Source organism: Ursus arctos, unplaced genomic scaffold (assembly GCF_023065955.2).
Source record: "Ursus arctos isolate Adak ecotype North America unplaced genomic scaffold, UrsArc2.0 scaffold_3, whole genome shotgun sequence".
NCBI lineage: Eukaryota > Metazoa > Chordata > Mammalia > Carnivora > Ursidae > Ursus > Ursus arctos.
In genome coordinates, this window is record NW_026622985.1 from 12,943,183 (window position 1) to 12,970,193 (window position 27,011).

At 37.2% G+C, this 27,011-nt stretch overlaps 1 protein-coding gene across 9 annotated transcripts in view; it reads right to left on the reverse strand.

Annotated features, from left to right (window-relative positions):
- SUGCT (succinyl-CoA:glutarate-CoA transferase) overlaps nucleotides 1-27,011 on the reverse strand; it is a 756,457-nt gene that overhangs the window by 614,830 nt on the left and 114,616 nt on the right. For all 9 annotated transcript variants that reach the window (XR_006409930.3, XR_008956284.1, XR_003317135.4 and 6 more), the window contains one exon: nucleotides 23,697-23,840. Coding sequence is in view for 5 of the 9 variants with exons in the window: in XM_026502829.4 (XP_026358614.1) it covers nucleotides 23,697-23,840 (144 nt within the window). In the remaining 4 variants the exon portion in view is untranslated. The remainder of the gene's footprint in view (nucleotides 1-23,696; nucleotides 23,841-27,011) is intronic.

Here is a 27,011-nt window from a genome sequence, read left to right on the forward strand (position 1 = left end):
GCCATTTTATGACTTGCCCAAGGCAGCTACTAGTAGCACACTGAGGAGTCAAATCTCAGCACCCTGGCTGGAGAGTCCATGTTCCTACCCACTAGCCATAGTCTAAATAGGAAGGTTACCAAATGGAGAGATGTTAATTCAACAATAAGTTTAAATTTAAGTTCTAAAACAAAAAACAAAAAACAAAAAAAAACAAGAACTGAGACGTTACCTTGTAAGGAATACATGTTGCAGTCAAATTTAAATGTTCTACCTGATAAACACAATATAAATTGTAATGTGTATTTGGCAACAGGTAACGAGTGCAATTACAAACATTAGAAATGCATATAAAAAGCCTTCTCCAGAAAGATGGGAGCACAAGATTTCAAACACCAAAGAGAGCGGATTTCTAGTGCAGTTCCTGAGCCCACAGTGCCATCCAGTGATAAGGTAGGTGAATCACATGTCCATCGTCTTCTGCAGGTTACCATAATCTTTTTGTACAACTAATCCAGAATTTTCACACAAAAAAAGCAAACTTACATGAGTAATACCTGTCTTTTAATTTACTATAACTTTTGCCAAATGACCCTTACATTTAAGTTTCCCCCCACTCATTTCTTAATTAAACACAATATGACTTTGACAAGAACAACCCAAACTATTAACTTGAGGGGTAAGAAAGGTTGCTGGTAATTTAGTAGAGTACTTCATTTTCCTCAAGAAATCATTCAAACTATTTATTCATAGCATCTGTCACTCAGTCACATTACAATACTGTCACCATTGAGAGTACTGCAGTGCCTCTCAATATAACTTTTCAATTCGTGGATAATGGAGTTCAGAACCAGTCCGGGCCGAGGGCTGAAACACCCACTCCAAAGAGCAACGCCAATTGCGGGGAGACCCCATCAGCAGTACCTGCACTGTGGACCTCCAAAAGGAAGCAGATGTAGCACACAGAGGTGGAAGAGAGACAGAGGTGCAGGGAGAGGAGCTGAGCAAGCATCAAACAAGGCAAAATTTATCAACAGACTTAAATAGACAGGTAATTATTTTTAAAAAATTCTCCCACCAGGAATGTTTGCAATATGACTTCACTGAATTCTAAAGTTCAGTTTTCATCTAAAACCATATTATATAGCTGGTTATATCCTAAGACAAAATAATTATATATGTCCCTGGAAGTCATTCAAGAAAAATTCATTAGTGAGTTCTTTTAATAAAACCTTTTTTTCCCTGAAATATTCACCAAACTTTTAATAGTAGTTATTGCTAAGGAGTGGAATTTGAAAAAACTTCCAGTTACTAAGTTATACACATTTGTATATTTTTAACATTTTTTCTGAATGTTTCTTCTGTTGAAAGTGTGGAAAAGTCCTGTGCTCACTCTATTACAGTCATCAGGAAAAAGCCCTTAATAAGACATTCATCTCTCTTTTCTATATATCCCTTATACATTTCAATCATTATGCAATTGATATGTTCACATAACACTTCTAAAACTCAGCTTTTTGCTTAAAATAACAAATAACAAAGAACTACTTACAAATCTAGTTGTTTGGTCGAGTATATTTCCCAGTTACTAGCTAAGCCAGATTTTTAAATTCTCTCATTTTTAAAATGCCATGATTGATAACATGTCTATGGGTGTAAACATGATTAAAAAGACAAATATGTGAACTCTCGTCACCAGTATGTGAGAAGTGGAGTCTGACTTGAGGTTCATGTCTGTGGTCCCTGGAATGTCCCTCTTTCCAGCTGTTTTCCTTTAAGTCAAGGGTTCAGAATGAAGAAGAGTTCCCACACTCCTAGACACTGTAAGTCACAGTGACCAGTCAGCGACTGATTTTCAGCTAATCCACACTGTCATTGCCTAAAGTTGTGTTCAATTTACCTGACGGTCAGAAAACTAAGGTTCTTTCTAAACCACTCTATGTTCTTTTAGTTCCCTGTCTAGCTAAAGGTCCCATGGAAGCTTGCAGAGCAAAAATCTGAAGTACAGTGATGCCTGTAACTAAACCCACAGGCCAGCCAAAAAAGTTACATCAGGTATGACTCGTGTTTTCATTAGAAATTATTTGGGATCAGGGTGCCTGGGTGGCTCAGTCCATTCAGCATCGGACTCTGGGTTCCCACTCAGGTCAGTATCTCAGGGTTGTGAGACTAAGCCCTGTCTCAGGGCCCTGCACTCAGCGAGGAGTCTGCTTGAGATACTCTCCCTTTCCCTCTCCCTCCCCCCTCTGCCCCTACGTGCATTCGCTCCTATGTGCATTCGCTCCCTCTCTCTCTCATATAAATAAAATCTTATTTAAAAAATTTATTTGGGGGAATTTTAATGCCACTTAACTTTAAGAGTATCAAGATGATATATGGAAGAGATATACCTTGCAGGTTTACTCTAAGACACACCTTCTTTTAAAATTATAACACACAGGTCCACTGCATCAGAGTCACCTGGGATGCTGCTTCAAAATGCAGGCTCCTGGGACGCACCCTGGGGGGCTCAGTCAGTTAAGCATCTGCCTTCGGCTCAGGTCATGATCCCAGGGTCCTGGGAACAAGTCCTGCATCAGGCTCCTTGCTCAGCAGGGAGCCTGCTTCTCCCTCAGCCTGCTGCTCCCCCTGCTTGTGTATTCTCTCTCTCCCTCTGACAAATAAATAAATAAAATCTTAAAAACAAAACAAAACAAAACAAAAAAAAAAAAATGCAGGCTCCTGAGTCCTGCCCCAGACTCACTGGAAGTGAATGCTTGAGTGTGAGGCCCAGGAATCTGTTTGGGTTTTTTGTTTGTTTTTTAATCTCTCCAGAACCACAACATAGCCATTAGAATGGCCAAAATCTAGAACACTGACATTGCCAAATGCTGGCAAGGATGTAGAACAACAAGAACTCTCATTCACTGCTGGTGGGAATGTAAAACAGTACAGCCACTCTGGAAGACAGCTTTGGGGAGCCTGGGTGGCTCAGTCGGTTAAGTGTCTGATTCTTGCTTTAGCTCAGGTCATGATCTCAGGGTCGTGAGATCAAGCCTCACATTGGGCTCCATGATCAGTGCTGAGTCTGCTTGAGATTCTCTCCCTCTCCCTCTGGCCCTCCCCCCACTCACACTCTCAATCTCTAAAATAAATAAATAAAATCTTAACAACAACAACAAAAAAAGGACAGCTTAGTGGTTTCTTACAAAACTAAATATACTCTTACCATACGATCCAGCAATAACACTCAGTGTTATTTACCCAAAAATCTTAAAAACTTACATCACTCAAAAACCTGTGTGTGGATGTTTATAATAGCTTTATGCATAATTTCCAAACCTTAGCTTTATTCATAATTGCCAAAACTTTGGTTATTCATAATTACCAAAGCTGCACTACATCCAGAGATTGAAATATTATTCAGCACCAAAAAGAAATGAGCTACCAAGCCATGAAAAGACATGAAAAAACCTTAAGAAGCCAATCTAAAAAGGTTACTTACTGTATGATTCCAACTATATGACACCCTGGAAAAGGCAAAACGAGAGAGAGCAAAATGATCAGCAGTTGCAGGGGTGGAGAGGGAATGAGTAGGCAAATACAGGGGATTTTTAGGGTAGTGGAAATATTCTATATATTATAATGATGGATATATGTCATTATACTTTTATGTAAACCCACAGAATGTACAACACCGAGAATGAGCCCTAAGTTAAACTACAGACTTTAGGTGATTATGATATATCAGTATAGATTCATCCTTGGTAAAAAATGTACCATTCTGGAGAGTAATGTTGATAACAGTGTAGGAGCAAGAAGTATATGAGACAACTCTGTACTTTACTCTCAACTTTTTTATAAACCTAAAACTACTCTTTAAAAAAAAATTTAAAAAAAAAAGTTCCTTCATGATTTGCATACAGCCTAAATTTGGGAATCAGTCTGTGGAGCAGCAGTTCTCAAACTTTGCTGTACATTAGAATCACCTGGAGAACTTTCAAAAATCCCAATGCCCACGGGGCGCCTGGGTGGCACAGCGGTTTAGCGTCTGCCTTGGGCTCAGGGCGTGATCCCAGCGTTATGGGATCGAGCCCCACATCAGGCTCCTCCGCTATGAGCCTGCTTCTTCCTCTCCCACTCCCCCTGCTTGTGTTCCCTCTCTCGCTGGCTGTCTCTATCTCTGTCAAATAAATAAATTTAAAAAATCTTAAAAAAAAAAAAAATCCCAATGCCCAGGCCATATCCCATACCAATTAAACCAGAATCTCTCTGAGGGTGGGAGACAGGCAGCACTTCTGTAATTTCCAAGTGATCCCAATGTGCAGCCAAGTGTGAGCACTGGTTATGAAGGGATAGCTCACAGACCAAATTCAGTATTCCTTGGTGTCTAGGCACACTCAACTTAAAGTTTTTAACAATAACAACAAGAAAAAATGTTTAATACCCACTTAGTCATGGTTGCAACAAATAAAACCTAACACCCTGCCATTAAGAAAAAATGTTAAGTATGGTTTAAACATGGAAAAATACTTATTACCAATATGACAACATACAAAGAAGGGGGGGGAGTTTTTCAACAGTCTGAGCCAAACAAAAAGGAAACTTATTAAGTCCAGCCTTCATTGACAGAAAACTTATGCTCTGAATATTGTAAATCAGTTTCATTACATAACTGATGGAGGAAGTGACAAATATTGTACATTTTTTTCACACTGTTACAAATCAATATGCAACTGTTTGGGGATATTTATAAGATGCTGAAGCAGAATGTGTATGAAAACAAACTAAATATTAGATTCAGTACCAATGTCAGAGAAATAAAATGATTTCTCAGGTCAAATCTTTTTTCTGTGGTTAAAAAGACTTGACAGACGCACTTGGTTTTCGCTCAGTGGCTTACAAGACAACACGTTATTAAACTTGAGACAATATATACAAACACAGTGGAAAACTACAGTCACAGAATTTAAAAAGCACATTTCAACCCAAAGAAGTGCAAATTTCAGGCTCAAACTGGGCCTACAGACTGAACCAAACACAAAAAGATAATGTACTCATCTTACTATTGTGGCCTGGCTTGAGTTCAATAAAATCAAAAATATAAAAAATTATAGAACTATTTGGTGGAAAGGAAGTCATCATTTCAGAAAAGACTCGATGATTTATGTGATTTCAAATCACGCTTTAAGTTTTTGCAGCTTCCTTTAGAGAAAACCTCAGAATACATTTCTATTATCATCTATCCTGTAAGTGTGGTTCAGTTTCACAAAGAATTGATTGAACTGAAAACAAACTATCCCACCAAGAGGACACAGTGTTCCTGGAATTTAAGAGATAAATATATGGATTCCAGAGCTACCCTGAAATTTCTGGCAATTGTCTCTCAGCAATGTTTTTTAAGTCCTCTGCCCTTGTGAAAAGTCATCTAAAATATAATACTGCTGAAACTAAAAATGAGTACCATAACCGGTGATGCAAAGCTTGACTCAGAATTGATACGGACCTTCACACGCACAGAACATGAGTTCTTTAATATCAACAAAAATTTATACATAAAACCAAACTTTCTGCCACAGTCACTTGTGCCTGCTATGGTGGTGAATTAGTTTCCTATTGCTGCCGTTACAGATGGCCCCAAATGTAAGGGCTCAAAACAACACAAATTTGTCATCTTCCGGTCCTGGAGGTCCGAAGTCTAAAAATCACTGTCACTGGGCCCGCAAGGCTGGTTCTTTCTGGAGGCTCTCTGGTGAGAATCTGTTTCCTTTCCTCTCAGAGCTTCCAGAGGCCATCTGCATTCCTTATGCGTGTGGCCTCTTTCCTCACACCACTCGACCTTCCTGCTATCACTGCTGTATCTCAAACTACTGACTCTGATCTTCCTCCCTCCGTCTTATAAGGACCTTTGTAAGTACAAAGGATAATCTCCCCATCTCAAACTCCTAACTTCATCACATCCACAACATTCCTTTTACCATGGAAGATAACATATTCACAGGTTCTGGGAATAAGGACATTGACATCTTTCAGGGCCATTGTTCAGTCTACCATAGATGGTAACAGATAAGAAGCAAACGGTTAAACATTACTTTTCCCTTTTAACACAAGTGGGCAAAGGATTTCTTTTACTAGAATTTCTAATACTAGAATTTCAACATATCTACCCATTCTCCAGAGTTCTAAGACTATTCTGCCCACTGCAAAAGCCACTAGCTACATGTGACCATTGAGCCCTTGATGAGGATATTTCAAATTAAGATGTGCTGTAAGTATAAAGCACATATCAAATGTGAAAGACTTAGGACAGAACAAAAAATGTAAACTATCTCCTTCTTAATTCTGTATCAATTTTACAGTGTGAAATAAAAATATCTTGGGTATATTTTGTTAAATGAAATATATAATTAAAATTAATTTCATTGGTTTCTTTTTACTTTTTTTACTGTGGCTATTAGAAGATTTTTAATTACCTATGTAGGGAAGTAGTACTTCTTTGATGGTTAATTTTATGTGTCAACTTGACCAGACTAAGGGATGCCCAGATATCTAGTAAAACATTATTTCTGGTGTTTCTAGAGAAAATCAGCACTTGAATAAAGAGCAAATGAAGATCACCTCACCAATTCAAGCTGGCATCATCCAATCCAATCCATCATCCAATCTGCTTAAGCTGGAACACCCATCTACTCCTGCCCCTGGACATCAGTGATACTGGCTCTTGGGCCTTCAGACTTGAACTGAATTACATTATTGGCATTGCTATATCATATATATATATATATATATATATATAGCTATAGTGTGTGTATGGCGTATACACACTATGTATAGTGTGTGTATGGCGTATACACACTATGTATAGTGTGTGTATGGCGTATACACACTATGTATAGTGTGTGTATGGCGTATACACACTATGTATAGTGTGTGTATGGCGTATACACACTATGTATAGTGTGTGTATGGCGTATACACACTATGTATAGTGTGTGTATGGCGTATACACACTATGTATAGTGTGTAGCTATACACATATACACATACACTATAGGTCTTTTTCTCTAGAGAACTCCAATCAATACAACTTCCAAAATGAAAACACTGGAAAAATTCTCAAGATCAACTTTTTCAGAACCTGGAAGTTAAGCAAAGCCTTGGAACAACTGATGAATGATTATTCAAGAAAAATGACTGCTTTCAACTAAGAACAGTAAGCTTTATGTCTTAATTTGCCATAATTCCCTCCACCTCGACCAGTTCTGAGGCAACCTTGAAAATCAACAGCCTCACGGGTAGCTGAGAACACCAGCAACCGAGAAGCCACAGAATTAAGCAGAAAGAGTTTGAAGCTTATGAAAAAGCCCCACCACCAGAAAACTGTCACTATTTAACCTGTCTGGCAGTGCCCTGGAAAAGCCCCATTTTCAGGGTTGCTTTAATTTGACTTGCCTCAGAGCTTACTCAGTACAAAAAGCCCTATCCTGAGGACATTTGTGAAAAACAATCAGCAATAAGGGTTAATATCACAGCTAGCTGAGGTGACAAACAAGAGGCTACCCAAAAACTTAAAAAGAAACGCTGGGTAAAGAGATGTCCATAGGGAATATCCAAAAGCTCCAACATATTCCCTGGGATTCTAGAAGGCCACACGCATGTGCATGGCCATGTGCATGAACAAGATAGACCTGAGAAGGCCTAATGCTTCACTAACAGCCAACCTTCAGATTCCGCACAGACATGAAGTGAAGGCTAAGGTAGAGTTCTGAACTCTACCCCAACACACACAGAGCAAAAGCTAAGAGATACATTGGTTAAAGGCAGTTAAGAAATGCTCTGCCTACCTTCAGCAGTCTAACCCTACTTCTCCTCAGACAACTGAAGATCTCTGGCCAGGTTGGCTCCCCGGTGTGGTCTGAAGGTCTGAGGACAAACAAGTCAGACTGCCCATGCCTGTGAGGACTAAAAACCCCTTTCCTTTCCTCTCCCACTCTATCCCCCTGAGGCCTCCGTTCCCAACACGTGATGCGCTTGCCAGCAGAAGCTTGTCCAGGGCCAAACCACACACATTTTGAACTCAGATAGGACCCTTCCTGATGCTGGCTGACTCTCAGCTGCCTTACTTCTTACAGGCCCCCCTTTTTTCGTTTGTTCCTGAGGATCCAGCCACCACCTTGATCTCAGGCAAAATACATCCTTACACGTTTGGAGTGAATCCAAGAATTCCATATACAAATGATGATTCAACAAGGATTCCAGCACATACCATCAGAGGACCCCCTACCCCTAAATCCCATGGACCTGGCCACCAAGGAATTTCATTCAAATCGCCTACCAGTACATTAATATAATAACCATGCTCTGGTCTATAACTGCACAGAACCCTTGATGGATCAACAAGTTTAGGTAGAGACAGGCTGCCCCCACCCCCAACCAGCATGAACCAGCTACTAAAGATGAGACCTCCACCCAAATGCCAAAAATTTGCCATTGTCAGGGGGAATGTAGAGGCCACTTTTAGGCAACAGGCTTGAGTAAGGTAAAAGGGCCCACAGTGACCACCAGGCTGGAAGCAAACAGGCTCATTAGGTGACCCACCTCAAAATATCCATAAGCCCTAGCTGACTAATGTGTTACTTACAACCGGTCACAGGTACCAAAAAAGGAAAATTCCACACATTCCCATACCTCCTCACTTCCCCTCTTAACTATCACCCCCCATCACTACCTGGCAAACAGTCTCTCCTTTCCTGTCCTGCCTGCAGGTCCCTTGCAGTATATTCAATAAACTTCTATCTTCTTCACTTTGGAAAACAGTGTGGAGGTCCCTTAAAAAGTTAAAAATAGGCTACCCTATGATCCAGCAATTACACTACTGGGTATTTACCCCAAAGATACAGATGTAGTGAAGAGAAGGGCCATATGCACCCCAGTGTTCATAGCAGCATTGTCCATAATAGCTAAATTGTAGAAGGAGCCGAGATGCCCTTCAACAGACGAATGGATTAAGAAGATGTGGTCCATATATACAATGGAATATTACTCAGCCATCAGAAAGAACGATTACCCAACATTTGCAGCAACATGGACGGGACTGGAGGAGATTATGCTAAGTGAAATAAGTCAAGCAGAGAAAGACAATTATCATACAGTTTCACTCATTTATGGAACATAAGAAATAGCAGGGAGATCGGTAGGAGAAGGAAGGGAAGAATGAAGGGGGGGGTAAACAGAAGGGGGAATGAACCATGAGAGACTATGGACTCTGGGAAACAAACTGAGGGCTTCAGAAGGGAGGGGGGTGGGGGACTGGGATAGGCCGGTGATGGGTATTAAGGAGGGCACATATTGCATGGAGCACTGGGTGTTATACGCAAATAATGGATCGTGGAACATTACATCAGAAACTAAGAATGTACTGTATGGTAACTAACATAACATAATAAAAAATTATTAAAAAAAAAAAAAACTTCTAACTTCCTTAAAAAAAAAAAAAAAGCAAGAAAGAAATTTTCTGCCTAATCAGCAGCTGGCCACTAAACTAACTAAGCACAGACTTCAGTGGCTACACAAGACAAAGAATAAAGACTTTATAGAATTCATTTGGTAAAGTCATTAAACAAACAACAGCAACAACAATGAACCCTCAGGAATGGGAAAAATTCAAACTCCATAGTTTCTACATTCTATTATTTAAAATATCCAGTTTTCAACAACAAAATTATGAGATATGAAAAGAAATGGGAAAGTATGGCCAAGCGCAGGTTAAAAAAAAAAAGGCAGTCAATAGAAACTATCACTGAGAAGTCCCGGTGTTATACTTTCTAGACAAAGACTTTAAATCAGCTACTATTATTATGTACAAACACCTGAAAGAACCCAGTCTGAAAAATTAAAGAAAAGTGTAAGAATGACAACAAGAGTGGAGTCCAGAGGAGAGGAAAGAATACAGTAGAAGAATAAGTATTTAAAGCAATAGCCAAAAACTTTCCAAATTTGACGGAAAACATTAATCTACACGTCCAAGAAGCTCAATGAAAGCCAACCAGGATCCAAAGACATCCAAATCTAGACACATCAGAAACAAACTGTCAAAAGACAGAAACAAAGAAAGAATCTTGAAAGCAGCAAGATTTCTTACCTCATTTCTCACTAAAAATCACAGATGCCATAGGGTAACATATACAAAGTGCTATGGATAGGGAGAATGTCAATCAAAAATTCTATATCTGGCAAAACTATCTTTCAAAAATAAAGGAGTAATTAAGACATTCCTAGATAAACAAAAAAAGGAAAGAATTTGTTGCTAGCAAACCTGCCCCACAAGAAATACCAAAGGGAGTCCTGCAAGCAGAAATGAAAAGAAAAAAAAAAAACCTACACACTAGACCATAACACAAATCCACACAAAGAAATAAAGAGCACCAGTAGAGCTAGCTAAAATAAGTAAGCATAAAAGACAGTACAAATATATTTTGCCTATAAATCTTTCTTCTCCTACCTGATTTAAAAGAAAACTGAATAGAGCCTATGGTGGTAAATCTGTGTTGATAAGCATACAATGTATAAAGATGTAATATGTATGGCAATAAAAACAAGGAAGAGGGAAGGAAAGAAAGCTATATTAGAGCAAAGATTTTATATAATATTCAAATTAAGTTGATACTAATCCAAAATAGATTGTTTTAGATTCAGATGTTAATTGTAATTCCTAGAGCAGCCCTAAAAACAAAGAAAAAAATAATATATATATATTTCATATATATTAAGGGAATTACAGTAGTATACTAGAAAATATATCTATTTAACCAAAAAAAAAAAAAAAAAGTACTAATGAAGGAACAAAGAAACAAAAAAGACATAAGATATATAAAGTCAATAGCAAATGGCAAATTAAAAAAGCAGAGATTAGTAGAATGCATATAAAAATGGATCCAATTATATTCTGTCTATAAGAGACACACTTTAAATTCAAAACCACAAAGAGGTCAAACTAAAAAGATGAAAGAAGGTATACCATGTGTCATGGGCTAAATTGTGTCTCCTCAAAAATTCATGCATTGAAGTCCTAACCTAGTGCCTCAGAATGTGACCATATTTGGAGGGGTCCCTGGATGGCTCAGTCAGAGAATCTGCCTGAGATTCTCTGCCCCCTCTCTCCCCTGTCCCTCCCCCCACTTGCAGTCTCCTGCACTCTCTCTCTCAAATAAATAAATAAATAAATAAATAAATAAATAAATAAATAAATAAAATCTTAAAAAAAATAAATAAGAATATGACCATATTTGGACAGGGTCTTCTAAGAGGCAGTTATGTTAAAATGAGGTCACTAGGATGTGTCCTAATCCAATATGACTGATGTCTTATTATAAAAGAGAAAATTTGGGGGCACCTGGGTGGCTCAGTTGGTTAAGTGTCTGCCTTTGGCTCAGATTACGATCCCAGGATCCTGGGACCAAGCCCTGCATCGGGCTCCCTGCTCAGCGGGGAAGTCTGCCTCTCCCTCTCCATCTGCCTCTCCCCCGTTCATGTGCTCTCTCCTCTCTCTCTCAAATAAATAAATAAAGTCTTAAAATAAATAAAAATAAAGAGAAAATTCAGACACAGATGTGCAAAAAAGATGATGTGAAAACACAGGTAAACATGACCATCCACCAGCCAAGAAGAAAGGCCTGAAACAGATCCTTCCCTCATGGCCCTCAGAAGAAATCAACCCTGACAACACCTTCACCCCAGAGTTCAACCCTCCAGAATTATGAGAAAATAAATCTCTAATGTTGGAGCCACCCAGTCTATGGTACTTTATTATAATAGCCCCGGGGAGTAATACATCATGAAAATGGTAGCAAAAAAACAGACAAAATAGACTTTAAGACCAAAAAATTGTTACTAGAGGCAAATTAATTCATCTTACAACAATAAAATGGTCAATTTATCAGGAAGACATAACAACTATAAACATATATGAACCTAACAACAGAGCACTAAAGACCTGAAGCAAAAACTGAGAGAACTGAAGGAAGAAAGAGACAATCCAACAGTAAAAGATGGAGGCTTAAATATCTCACTTTCAGTAATGGATAGAATGACTACGTGGAAAATCAACAGAGAAACAGAAGGGTATAAACGCGAATCAAAACCACTTTACAGTAGCTGAAGTAAAACTTACAGAGAATAGCAAGTGGTAGCAAGAACCAGGAAAAATTAGATATTTCATAAATTGCTGGTGAGACTCTAAAATCATGTTGCTTTTTTAGGGGAAAACATGACAGGCCCTCAAAATATTAAACATAACATTACCATATAAACCAACCAGAACTAACAGACATCTATGTAACACCCCATAACAGCAGTAGAACACACATTCTTTTCAGGCACACCCAGAATATCCTCTGAGATAGACCATTCATTAGGCCAAAAACAAGCCTTGGTACATTTTCAAAGACTGAAATTCACACAAAGAATGTTCTCCAGGGATGCCTGGGTGGGTCAGTTTGTTACACATCTGACTTCGGCTCAGGTCACGATCTTGGGGTCCTGGTATGGAGCCCCAAGTTGGCTCCACATTCAGCAGGGAGTCTGCTTGTCCTTCTCCCTGGGCCCCTCCCCCTGCTCATGTTCTCTCTCTCTCTCAAGTAAATAAATAAAATCTTAAAAAAAAAAAAAGACCGTTCTCCAACTACAATGGAATGAAGTTAGAAATTAATAACAGAAGGGTATTTGGGAAATTCACAAATGAGTGGAAATTAAACAACAAATTCCTAAAAACCAATGGATCAAAGAAGAAATCACAAAAGGAAATTAGAAAGTAATTTGAGATAATGGAAAAGGAAAACACAACATACCAGAACTTATGAGATGAAGGTGAAACAGTTCTTAGAGTGAAATTTATGGTTGACACCGCCAATATTTAAAAATAAAAAAACCTCAAATCAATAACTTACCACCACAAGACACCAAAAAAAGAAGGGTAAACTAAACCCAAAATTAGCAAAAAGAAGGAAATAATAAAGAGCAGAAATAAATGAAATAGAATGGACAACACCAATAGAGAAAACCAATGAAATCTAAAGTTAGTTTTTTGGAAAGATCACTAAAATTAACAAATCTTAAGGGAGACTGAGGGGAAAAAAGAGAGAAGACTCAAGTTACTAAAATCAGGAATAAAAGAGTGAGCATCTCTACTCACCTAACAGAAGTAAAAAGGTTTATATGAAAATACTATGAACAATCATATGCCTATAAATTAAGTAATCTAAATAAAATGACAAGCTCCTACAAAGACACAAATTACTGAAACTAAATGACAGAAAACTAAATAAATATATAACAAATAGATTGAATTAGTACTCATAAAACTTACCAAAAAAATTAAAAATCAGGGCTTTTTTCACTTTTCTGATCAATTCTACCAAACAAGTAAAGAAATATTAATGCCAATTCTTCACAAACTCTTCCAAAAACTAAGAGAGAAGGGAACAACTCATTCTTGAGATATACCTGATATCAAAAACAGGAAAAAAAATCCAGAAGAATAAAATTACAGACCAATTCTCCTTTTGAATAGACCCCAAAATCCTTAGCAATATACTAGCAAACTGAATACAGCAACATATATACAAGATTAGACAACATGACCAAGTGAGATTTTTCCCAGGATTGCAAAATTGGTTCATTAACAAAAATCAATCAATGTTAACCAATCAATATCAAATAACATATTAACAGGATGAGTGATGCAAGCCAAATCATGATCTTAATAGTTGCAGAAATAGCATTTGCCAAAATCTAACACCTTTTCTGATTTAAAAAAAAAGAAAGAAAGAAACATTCAGCAAGCCAAAAATAAAGGGAAATTCCTCAACCTGTTAAAGAGCATCAATGAAAACACCGCAGCTCACCTCATATATACTGGTAATGCTTTGCTCTGAAATAAAGAAAAAGAAAAGGTTGCCTGCTCTTGCTACTTCTATTCAACATTGTACTGGAGTTCTTTCTACCCAGGGAAATTAGGCAAGAAAAAGAAATATGAGGCATCCATTTTGAGAAGGAAAAAGTAAAACTATCTCTATTCACAGATGATGTAGTCATGTATATGGAAAATCCCACAGTATCCACTAAAATACACTTAGAACTAGAAAAATGAGCCCAGCAAGGTTGCAAGATATGAGATCAATACACAATCATGTTAAGTTCTATTGCTCAGTGCTGATCACTGTACTTATTAAAAAATTCTCCCAAAAGACAAGTCAAGATTTATTATCTTTGCATACCCTTTGGAATAGCTAAAACATATTCCCAAACATCCCTATTTGCCATAACATTGTATTACTAGCATTGGACATTTAAATATTTAAGTCCATAAATAAATTAATGAATACCGGGAGGGACTTATACACTTGAGAGTAAAAGTGTAGCAGTGTCTGGATCCAGACCGAGTTGAGGTTCTAGCTCTACCACTTAGTGAATGGCTGTGACACTGTCAAGTTACAGTATTATTCTGTGCCTCTGTTTCCTCCTCAGTAAAATGGGAATAGAGCCATTGAGGAAATAAATTAGTTTATATATGCAACGTGCCTAGAACAGTGTCTAGTGTAAAGTAGACATTATACAAGTTTTGCTATGTTATTGAAGACATTCTCAATAATTCAACTTTGGAGAAAACCAACAGCCCACATAATACAGCGTCCACACCAAGGTCAGCAAGTTGATAGCATTTTCCCAGAGTTGCACCTTGGCAGACACTGTTGTTAATAACCACAACAGTCCTGTCTCAATCTTCTCAGTACTGGTCTCCAATCAGCCCAAGTGGCAGAAAAGATTAAAGCTGTTTGCAGTCCTGTGTTGTTTCTACTATCATCCCACTAAAACAGCACCAGAACTCAACTCTTACCCTATGGGCTTGACCTAGCGCCCTGCCAATAAATTCCTTCCCCACTAAAAAAAGATTCTGTTACTGACTCCTAACTTCTAATGGGCCTCCTAACTATAGATTATTGGGTTATTATTAATGGCACAACCCATGTTTATTCTTCAGATGATTATTTAAAAAATGGCCAGATTTAGTGCCAGTGTCAACTTCAAGGGATGTCTTTCAGTCAGTTACATCAAGCTTCTGTCCGTTCCTAGAGCATGCCAAGTCCTGTCCTGCAACAGGTCTTTGCAGTTATTGTCCACTCTCTCTGGAATAATTTTGCCCTGCCTAACAGAAATGCCCCTGTTATCTTTATTACACTGTTTATTTCCATCTGCAAATGTATTACTTATTACTTGTTTTTTATCTACATCTTCGGTGATTACGTAAATTCGATACGGCAGGGAACTTGCTGGTTTACTTATCATTTATTGTATACTCTGGCATATAGCAGATGAGAAACAGGGATGGACAGATGGATGGATGGATGGATGGATGGATGGACGGATGACAAATAGATTCTGTTAGTGCAGATTTAACTTCACTTCTTACTGCCTAAAGGGAGTATCAATAGGTTAAAAAAGAGATGTGAATAATAACTTTTAAGGTGAGAATATATTTAGTATATGGCATTTACCACAACAGAAAGGTAAATTAAAGCATTTCAGAAGATTTTCTATGAAAATAGTTGAAACCGGAGCGCCTGGGTGGCTCAGTTGTTAAGCATCTGCCTTTGGCTCAGGGCGTGATCCCTGCATTCTGGGATCGAGCCCCATATCAGGCTCCTCTGCTGGGAGCGTACTTCTTCCTCTCCCACTCCCCCTGCTTGTGTTCCCTCTCTCGCTGGCTGTCTCTCTCTCTGTCAAATAAATAAAATCTTTAAAAAAAAAAAAAAAAGAAAGAAAGAAAATAGTTGAAACCAAAATAGTTTCCTTTTAGCCTTCAGTCATCTAGAAAATGAAATCAACCAGAATATCCAAATTGCCAAGTGCTTGAGCTAATCAAGACCTTATTATATATTGCTGGCATGTACTGGCTCTAAGGCTATAAAAAATATTTACAATTATACTTCATCTACATTCTGTAAAGAACTAACGTGATTTTCCTAGAAATTAAATCTCAGCCACTATGCTTAATGTTAGTGGTTTACTTATCCTTTAGCTACAATGATGGCATAATAGTTGGGGCCAAATAGACATGTTCCACTAGGAATTGGTTGGTCCATAACTTACGGCAGGTATAGAGCCACTATTAATCAGCCAACACAGAAGGATATGATTACAACATCTTATTCCACATAAAATTTTCAAACCCCAGAAAGTACAAGGATGAAGGTAGATCAGTTAACTCAGCAACAAAAACAAATTGTTCTAACTCTAGTAAGAGAGAATATAGGTGATTCTTATACTGTTAAACCCACCTTTAGGAACAGTCCATTAAACTCATTATTCTACAAGATTCTGCGAAGACAAAATCTAAATTTGGTGAATATTTGTCAACACCAATGGATCTTTCTCCTCAACACTTTTATATCTTGATCTTAATTATGCTTCTATTTTTCAGAACATTTTGAAAGCACCAAATTATTTTAAAGTCTCTTAATAAGAGAATTAAATTAGATCACAATGAAATTTGTCCTGTTTTATTCTTTTCTCCTTTGAGATATTCTCCCACTAGTAATTACCAATTATTACAAATTAAAAGCTCTAGTTTCCCTCACTGTGGTTCATGTCATATAAAAATATGCAATGCCAATGACTATAACGAAGGATTTCAGTTCTACAAAACCAGAGTATCCTCCCAACACACATACATTTCACTGGATTTTCTTTAAAAAAAAAAAAAAAAACAGCAAACCATGTTTTCTGTTGCAGGCAACTTGTATTCAATCCAACCAATAGTATAAAATAATAACATAAAATAATAGATTATCAAAAATTCTAATTTTCTTTGGAAGTCATCTGATTTTTCACTTTTGGGTGTGTCTTTACCCTCCTAATTAAGTCATCTTGATATCATAAATGTTAGTATCTATTTGTATCCCCTGCACTTTAATAAAGCAGTGGGATGCCTTAGGGAGAATGCAGGCTAAAGAATGGAAACTGAGCGAGGATTAAAAATTGGCCTCAAGTAACGAAGGAAGGATAATCAGGCTGACACAGGCGCTCAGGGCAGGAACGCAACAGGCTTGCCGGAAAAGGGAGGTTCAAATGCAAACTCACAGTTCTCTGATTTCTCAAGCTTTCTGATATTAGCTCCTCTTTCTTCCTCTCCCTGCTCCATGCTGTCAACTTCCTTGGTCATAGGCTGCTGCTTCTCTCCCTTCCCACCCTCTGTTCACCCTTCAGCACAATCTTAACTTTCAACCTCCACTTCCCTCCTGGATGTATAATTTCTTTCCTCACAAATCTGGCACATTTACAGACTGTTCTTAAGGGATTTCTTCCAGGGCTGACTTATCAATTAGGCATAGTGTTCACCATACTTCAGAGGTACACAAAATGTTCTAATTTTAATTTCAGAATGAGAAAAAAATTAACACAATAATAATACATGATAATGGATTATATTCATCTTTATACCAATGCAGCTATAATTCTTAGTATTTTTATGGAGGAAAGGACCCACAAAGGCAAAATCATCTAAGGCCCACAGAATCATAATGGGCCCCGAATTCTGAGTCAACCCAGCCCTACATCCTTCCCCACTTAAACCTGCTCCTTTCTAGCCTCATGGGTACAACCCAGACCAGAAGTGACTGTATGAGTATTTATTTCAAAACCTGATTTATGGTAATGGTTGCATAACTCATTAACTGTACTAAAAATTATTAAATGGTCCCTTGAAACAGGGTGAATGTTATGATGTGCAAAACATACCTCACTAGGGAGCTTGGGTGACTCAGTCGATTAAGCGTCTGCCTTCGGCTCAGGTCACAATCTCAGGGTCCTGGGATCAAGCCCCATGTCAGGCTCCCTGCTCAGTGGGGAATCGGCTTCTCCCTCTCCCTCGGCCTCTCATCCCACTAGTGCTCTATCACTCTCTCAAATAAATAAATAAAAATATTTTTCAAAAAATATACTGCATTAAAGCTGTTTTTAGAAAAGATATAAAATTTAAAAAGTAGAAACACAGGTATCTAAAGACACAAAAAGATGAATTTCAGATTACTATCCTTGTTTGAAATTCAGAAACTTATCCATAGAAGTGTGCTACAATAATGACAGCTGAAATTTTATCTACCCTAAATATGAACATGGAGAAAGAATAATGACATCAAAAATGCCAAAACAATCTATATGTGAAAATAATTATGGAAGTTTGGTGCTAAAAAAACTCATTGTAGTAGTAATTAGGGGAGCCTGGTTGCAATTAAGTACAGGAAGGATATTAAAACTTCCAAAAGATATTTCTGTAAGCCACAACAGAAGAATAAGAGCAAGAGAATAATTGGAACCACATCCAAACCCACTTCCTTGTTATTTACCAATATCATCTAAAGAATACTGTTTAGATGCTGACGTTAGACAATCTTCAGTTGACAACTTTAAATCGTATTAAGACTAAAAAAAAAAAAATCAAAGAATTTTATGACAAGGGTTAAAAGTTCATAGCCTTGAAACTACGAAAAATTTGGTGCCCACTTGTAAACCACATCCTGGCAACTGTCGTGTCTCTACAATGAAATGGTTTTGTTGTGGTTGAGGCAATCAACTCTGAGTTAATAATTAGCTACTATTCAAATCAAGTGCAATTTGTGTAATTGTACACTAGATCACTTTTAAGAGAAGGAGTACAAAATTTCATTTTTAGCAACTGATATTGAATGTTATAATCATTCATTTGTCATCCTATGTAATGCAATCAAAATGAGTAGAAAAGTATGTTTTTTGCCCACTGCATGAAATCGCCGTCATTTTCCAAGCAGCTGAAATTAAGTTCAAATGTTATCTGCTTAATGCAGGTGAACATTTATATAAAAAAAGAAAATGAACACATTTTTTAAAAGGTGAAGTTTCCTATTATGTTACTTTGAAAAGTACCTACAAATAGCACTTCGCATTTACATAAAGCAGAGTTTAATCATTCTGTGCTTTGGTATCTGGATCTAGAATCTATAAATATTATCTTAAATTGAAAGACTAAGTAAAGTTAGTTAAGATTTCTCTATTATGAAAAGTTAAAATAATTATGATAAAATAATTATGTCAATAACCACCTTTTTAATCTCAGCACATTTCTAACATTACAAAATATTTTTTCAATAACCTAATAAAATTAATGCTAGTCATCAGAATGCTTTCTAATTTACAAAGATTTTTTTCACAACCTTTTGTGCACTAGATTCTCAAAACAACCCAGTACTGTTAGTATAATTTGGCCCCCCAAATATTTCCCCTGCCTCTGGCCAAAAAATAACCACACATCATATCTCCCCAGTTACAGTCATATTGTTTAGAGAGAGTTAACTCCATCCTTAGTACCTAGAACGGTTTACGCTAAATAGCATAATTTTTAGTCCTCATTAATTGGTTCAGGAATGGTCACTTAACCCAGTGAAATATATGGTCTTGTTTTCTGGGACTTCTACAAAAAAGGCCTTCCTTTTTCTTCCATGGAAACTGCTAAAAGATTCTGTAAGTTTCCTTCAAGGTACAGTATAAAGATATAAGATCTGGAACCAGAGCTGCTTCAACGATAGCTCCACATAACGAAAGATGGAGAAAAGGGGACTTGGAAAAGGCAGACAGCGCAGGATAGGAGTGAAAACAGGGAAGTAAAGAAAGACAGGTGGGAAAAAGACAAACAGAGAAAAAGAGATGCCCAAGGCTCGAGAAGCACACATGAGATGAGAAGAAAAGAAGTAACACAGAGTCAAGAAATAGGGTAGAGGCAAAAAGAGATGAATAGAGTTTGGGCGGCAGTGGGTGAAGAGAATGAAAATGGTCTTATCACCCCCTGTCTTGCACTTCCGACTGGCTTCAACATAAACTATTATCTGTACCACTGCCCTTAGAAACTTAGCACTGTTCACAGCTCAGACGCTATTCTGCTCATGACAACAATAGCATGTATCCAAGGAGACAATGTCTTTGGTTGAAAAGACCACCAACAATGGAATTGCTAGATAAAAAAATAGAGGCCTTGAGAGGTTACAGTCCAGATTCCTAAGCATGACATACAAGGCCCTTAATACTCTTGGCCCAACTGTATCCTAAAACCCTATCCTACAGAGAACTATGCATCACCTCCAGCTCTCCCGTATGACACAGCCGCCTCTACTACTAAGCCTTGAACAGATGTGTCACCTCCCACTCCAACCGAGCTACCACAGCGCCTGGGACACAGTGAGTCCTCAGTTGATGATAGCTCATAAAAAACCCACTCCAAATGTTCCCTTTCTCAAAATTCTCATATTTCAACAGAAACACCCGTCCATCAGGTTAAATTCCGTGATAGTTTTCACTAATTGGATCTAAACATGATTAAATAATGCTCCAGAGGGGTCCACTTTGTCACACTGTCTTATTCTGGCTCTTGGCATGCAGGGTGGGGGCAGGGGGGCCAGTCTTGTTATGTGTGCCCTTGTTACTGAGTGATCCTTTGCTTCCTCTGCCTCTTACTAAATTTGCCTTCTCCCCTGGAGCATCACCATAGGAAAGCTGCATCTTGCCTGTCCCTGGTGCAAAGCTTTGTCTTTATGACGCAGGGAAAAGAGAACCAGTCAGGATATCAGAATCCAGAATTCTTGCTGTAACTCTGCGGTTCAAGCAGATCAACCTCTCCCAGCTTCAGCTTCTTTGTAAGTAAAATAGGAATAAAAATTCCTGCCCTATCCACCTGGGTGGCAGTTGAGCCTCGAACTCTTGATTTCAGCTTAGGTCATGATTTTAGGGTCAGGAGATGGAGCCCAAACTCGCGCTCAGCATGGAGTCTGCTTGGCATTCTTTCCCTCTCCCTCTGCCCCTCACCCTGCTCTCGCTCTCGTGTTCTTGCTCAAATAAATAAATTAATAAAATCTTTTTAAAAATTCCTACCCTACCTAACCTCAAGTGATTAATATGAAGATTATATAAAACAGTAGATCTGAAAATCCATAGCTCCAAAATAAGACTTAATCGATTTTTATTGTTGAAAGGTAATGACAATAGCCAAGATAGGGAAACAATCTAAGTGTTCATCAATGGATGAATGGATAAAAAAATGTTGTGCATATATGCACACACAATGGAATGTTACTCAGCCATAAAAAAAAAAAAAAAGAAGGAAATCCTGTGGTAAAATAGGTGGAGGGGGTCAAATAGTACAAATTCCCAGTTATAAAATAAATAAGTCACAGGGACGTAATGTACAGCATGGTGACTATAGCTAAAAATATTGTACTGCATATTTGAAAGTTGCTAAGAGTAGATCACAAAAGTTCTCATCATGGGAGAAAAAGATCGCAACTACGCATCATGATGAATATTAACCAAATTTATTGTGGTGATCACTTTGCAATATATAGAAATATCATATTATGTTGTACATCTGAAACTAATATAATATTATATGTCAGTTTTCCCTCAATTTTAAAAAAGGTAGTTAATGAGTCTTAAACACACTAATAACTTCAGCAACCTTTGACTAAATTAGCTACAGCAAAGAGGCTAAATCACTGCTACCAGGTTTGCTAAAAGCAAATCATCTTATCATTAGTTGTTTATCAAGTACTTATCCTAACTCCATGGTTTTCTACTTTTTCCTAACCTTTCCTAGCAAACCTAAGGGCCAAAACACATACTCATTGCTAACAGCGAATCTCCTATTGATCTCAAAAGATTGGGAGAGCCCGCTATTTGACAAATACTAGGCTGGGCCTCGAGGATACCACTGTATGCAGGAACAAGCATTATTCCTGCATTCACAGAACTTACAGGTTCAGGGGACAACATGAACAACAAACACGGACACATACCCAAAAGGACTGGAATGCATGTATGTGTGTATGCATGCATGAGTTTGTACTTACTGTACCCTCACTTTGAAACAGCCCTACCAGTGACACCACCCCCCTCCACTCCCATCCCCAGGAAACCACACACCTCCACATCGTGAATCATTGTGTTAGGTGTTGGAGGAGAATGAAACGCTACCATACGCTACAAGAGAATTTCTTCCAAAACTAATTAATCATTGACATATAAGTAAAGCAGTCTAGGTAAAGATCAGGAGACTTAAACAGAGTCCCAAATCCAGGACCAGCCACATAATTAGCAAGTAATAGTGCAAAGTGAAAAAAAATGTAGGGCCTCTCATTCAAAAATAAGTAAGAATCTCAAGGCAGTGATAACAAAGAATTTAAACAAAGCCTAGGACCTTCTGTGATTGCATAGGTCAAACACCCATGAAACCTTCCTGGCTTCCATCCATATTGAATGCGTAACTTGTAGCCAGTCACTTACCCTACCTCACATTCCTTACAGCTATAAAATTAGAGGAGGGAAGAAAAGGCTTTCAGCTTCTTCCCATAACTAACATCTGTGTTTCTCTATTTAGAAGACAGTTCATTCATTTGGAGAGAATTATTTTACCCTTTTATATAACCATTAAAATGCTCACTGTGACTCAAAGCTAATGTTGAAACCCCATACATAGTATTTTACTTTCAACCATTTGGATGTTTTTCTTACCTCTAGACAACTCCTTAATTTTGTCTACGAGAACAAATCTCTAAAGCAGTTTTCCAAGTTAGTAGTCTCCCATGTATGCCATTTAAATCTGAAATTCCTAACTGAGGTCTCCATCTATAAAGTAATTTTTCCCTTGGTAAAATATCTCCTTACACAAATTCGGTATTTTCTTTTTTTCTATGCCTGAAAAATTATCTATTCTGAATCAGCATCTGGGTCTGCTCCAATAAAAAGGAGGCAAAATGTCAATTTGAGAGTTAGTCTACCCTTTTTATTCCACCAGTTTAGTATTTAGCATAACATAACTGATAACCATCTTAACCAGGGGTTCTTAACCTGGAGTCTGTGGAAAGAATTCTGGGAACTAAATAACTTGAATGGAAAAAAATAGTATCTTTATTTCCATCCAACTTCTGACTAAAATTTAGCATTTTCTTCAGTTATGAATGTCAGCAACAAACCACAGGAGTATTAGTAGTACCTATGGTTTGATCACCAGTAAATATTACACATATTTTCACATCATATTATAGTTACTACAGATATCGTAAAATATCATTTATGTTCAACATTACCTCAAAATTGCAATAGTTACTAAGCCCAATAATAGATCTTATGGTTTAATGTGTTAGTAAAAAATCATATATGTTATTACAATACAAAATTGGTTTTTACATTGAAATAACCGCATTTTAATATAACTGGCTTCCCTTGCCATCCTAAGTATATCATTTTACGCATCTAAAAACATAATTCTGAGAAAGGTCCATAGACTTCACCGGACTACTCAAAGTGTCCACAGTACAAATAAGGTCAAGAAACTCTGGTCAAAAGAACTCATATGACAATAAAATAGAACCAAATGTACTCCTGTCTCACAAGCAGTAATAGACTCATTTTAATATAAATAGATTAAAATTCTAATTCAAATAGAAATGTCTACATACAACAAAATCTTCATGGTCTATTTATTTTAACCTAACAATAATTAAGTACACCAAAACAGAACAGCTTTGCTGCTGTCGTTAGTGGGTTTTTTCTGTTTTGTTCTTCTTTGTTTTTGCACATGTGACCATAGGATTTGATATGAACGAGTATAACCCATATACATGTCTTTACACCACAATCTCAAATGTTCTTTGGATTGGTACCTGAGATGACAGTAGGTTACAGTCAATGAACAGGCCTTTTCCCGTTTTATATCTTCGTATCAATCCAGCCATAATGGCTCCATAAGCATAGAGGCCAGTAGCGAGATCAGTCATGGCCACTCCTGGACGAACCGGATCTCCATCCTGGGTTGGGGTGAGAAAAACAGAGACAAATGAAAATTGAAACCATCATATGATTTCTCAAATACTGTAAGATCAAACAGAAGAAAGAATTGTATTTGACATGTGCTTGCAAACACACAAAAAGAATACAACAAGCTGCCACAGCGTGTATCTGCTGCTGGGAAGAATAGATTTATATTTATTGTATTTCTCACTCCATCTCCTACCAACCAAACTAAACCAAATCAAATCAAATTAAATCAAATATTTTTAAACATGTCTAGGGGCACCTGGGTGGCTCAGTCAGTTAAGTGTCTGCCTTCAGCTTGGGTCACGATCCCAGGGTCCTGGGATTGAGTTCCGTATTGGACTCCCTGCTCAGCGGGGAGCCTGCTTCTCCCTCTTCCTCTGCTGCTCCTCCTGGTTGTGCTCTCGCTCTCTTGCTCGCTATCTCTCTCTGTCAAATAAATCTTTAAAAATCTTAAAGAAAAAAAAAACATGTCTGAAGTTCCTTCTTAAAATATTTTACCTTGTTTATCCTAAAAAAAATAAATAATTGAATTTGAATTTAAATGAGTAAATCTACTGAAAATGAAAGAGAGTTGTGTTTTTTTTGTTGTTGTTGGGTAGGAGGCTCTCCCAGGAAAAAAGAAGGCAGAAGACCTGGTCTATTCTCCTTAGAAGCACGCTAATTACTGACAAATATACTAATGGTATTTGCTTTAAAAAAAAAAAAAAAAGAAGAAGAGTACTTATCCATAGAAGACTTTTAGCAGAATACTCTTGTTTTAGAATTACTGTGGAGAACGACCTAGAATCTATAGGTTTATAAGGAATCGGACATCACCTATGCAATTATTAGAGTATAAAATGGAATGTTTCACAGCCTATATTGTTCCCTGTTGTATGAGGTAATACATGTACTTTATTAGAGATCATATCTACTGCTCTGGGATTGAGAGTTTTGTTTATTGTGGGAAGAAAAAATCTGGGGGCCTCTCTCAATGTCCAGGACGTCTGTCTGCTTTTCCTGTGCCTTTTGGTTCCTTGAATCCTTAAAATTACAAGTAAAGCTTAATACTGATTAACATCTTCAATTCATGTCAGTCTGATTTGACAATCCAATCGTTGACCTATATATAAAGATATTAGAACAGTGCCTGGCAAACAATAAGTATCCTATAAAACTTAGCTAATGCTATCATTAACATTATTATCAGTCATTGTTATATGACAGAGTTTCTATTTTGCACTACCTTGAATTGTTAACCCTTCCATCACACGGAATACCTAAAAAAAGCCTACATTTCATCTGGTTGATACAGTCACTCAACCACTTGCTTATTCATTAATTCCAGTTGCTATTTAATCATTTTCAGAAGCTAGTTTTTCCTTTCCTGCAATCCATACATGGACTATGTCAATTATGAGAGCGCCAAATTATGTTAAAACCAAGTAAATGAGAATATATAATGACTAAACTTTTTCTTTGCTTTTCAACACAATTTCAAGGAAGATATAGCAATGAAAATTGGAAACCTCTGGCTGTTTCCTACCTATTATGATAGGAAAAACTTGTAGTGGCTTGAATCAGTAAATTTAAAATTAAATTTGTCATTGGGATTTAAGATTATTTATAGTGTTAAAACTGAGAGACAAGTTCAAATCTAAGTTTATAGACACATTTCTACACTATAAAATGAATAAACTCATATTTTATCTGCTCTACTTCTCAGACCAATAGGAATAAAATAGAAAATAAATCCATTATCTTATATGTAAACTTCCTGAAAAGGGGAAACTATTCCTGATTAATATTCCAAAAACATCATTACATTACCCAGAATAACAGTATGAGATGTATAAGCATTAAATAAATGTTAACTCATCAATATATTAGAGACAACATTATCACTTTTAAAAGTGACAATTTGTGCCAAATAATTTTAGTGAAATGCCAACTAAAACAGGCTTACTAACACACTTTACATTCAAAGATACAAATAGGCTGAAAAAATGAAAGCATGGGAAAAAAATATATCATGCAAACAACAGCCATAAGAAGGCTGGAGTGGCTCTATTAATATCAGACAAAATAAATCTTAAAACAAAACAAAACAAAAATGTCACTAGAGAAAATAAAAAGAGAAAATGGGGTCATTGCACTAGGAAGATACAACAACTATAAGCAAATATGCACCCAACAACAGAGCTGCCAAAAAACAAAAAGCAAAAAGTGACTGATTTTAAAGGAGAAACAGACACTTCGGGAATAATAGAAGGAGATTTCAAACTCAAATATTAATAGTGAATAGAACAATTAGATAGAAAATCAAAAAAGAAAGATTTGAACACCATAAACCAAGTATATCTAATATCTAGAAAACAGAAAACACTTCATCCAACAAAATGCACATTCTTCTCAGGTGCACATGGAACATTCTCTAGGACAGAAAATATCATAGTCCTTAAGACAAGCTAAAATAAATTTATTTAAAAGTAGTGAGTTCATACAAAATATGTTCTCAGGTAACAACTGAATGAAACTACAATCACTAACAGAGGCATATTGTGGAAACCCAAAAGTATGCGGACAGTAAACAACATAATCCCAAAACACCAATGAGTAACAAAGAAAATCACATAAGAAATTAGGAAATACCTCAAGATGAATAAGAGGCATCCATATTGGTAAAGAAGTTAAACTGTCGGGGCGCCTGGGTGGCACAGCAGTTAAGCATCTGCCTTCAGCCCAGGGTGTGATCCCGGCATTCTGGGATCGAGCCCCACATCAGGCTCTTCCGCTATGAGCCTGCTTCTTCCTCTCCCACTCCCCCTGCTTGTGTTCCCTCTCTCACTGGCTGTCTCTATCTCTGTCGAATAAATAAATAGAATCTTTAAAAAAAAAAAAAAAGAAGTTAAACTGTCACTATTCACAGACGACATGATATTATACATAGAAAATCCTAGACTTCACCAAAAAAACTACTAGAAGTAACAAATGAATTCAGTAAAGTTGCAGGATACAAAATTAATACCCAGAAATCAGTAGCATTCTATAGACTAATAACAAAATAGTAGAAAGAGAAATTAAGAACACAACCTCATTTGCAATTGCACCAAAAAGTATAAAATACCTAGGAATAAACTTAAAGAATGAAAGGCCTGGACTCTGAAAACTATAAAACAGTG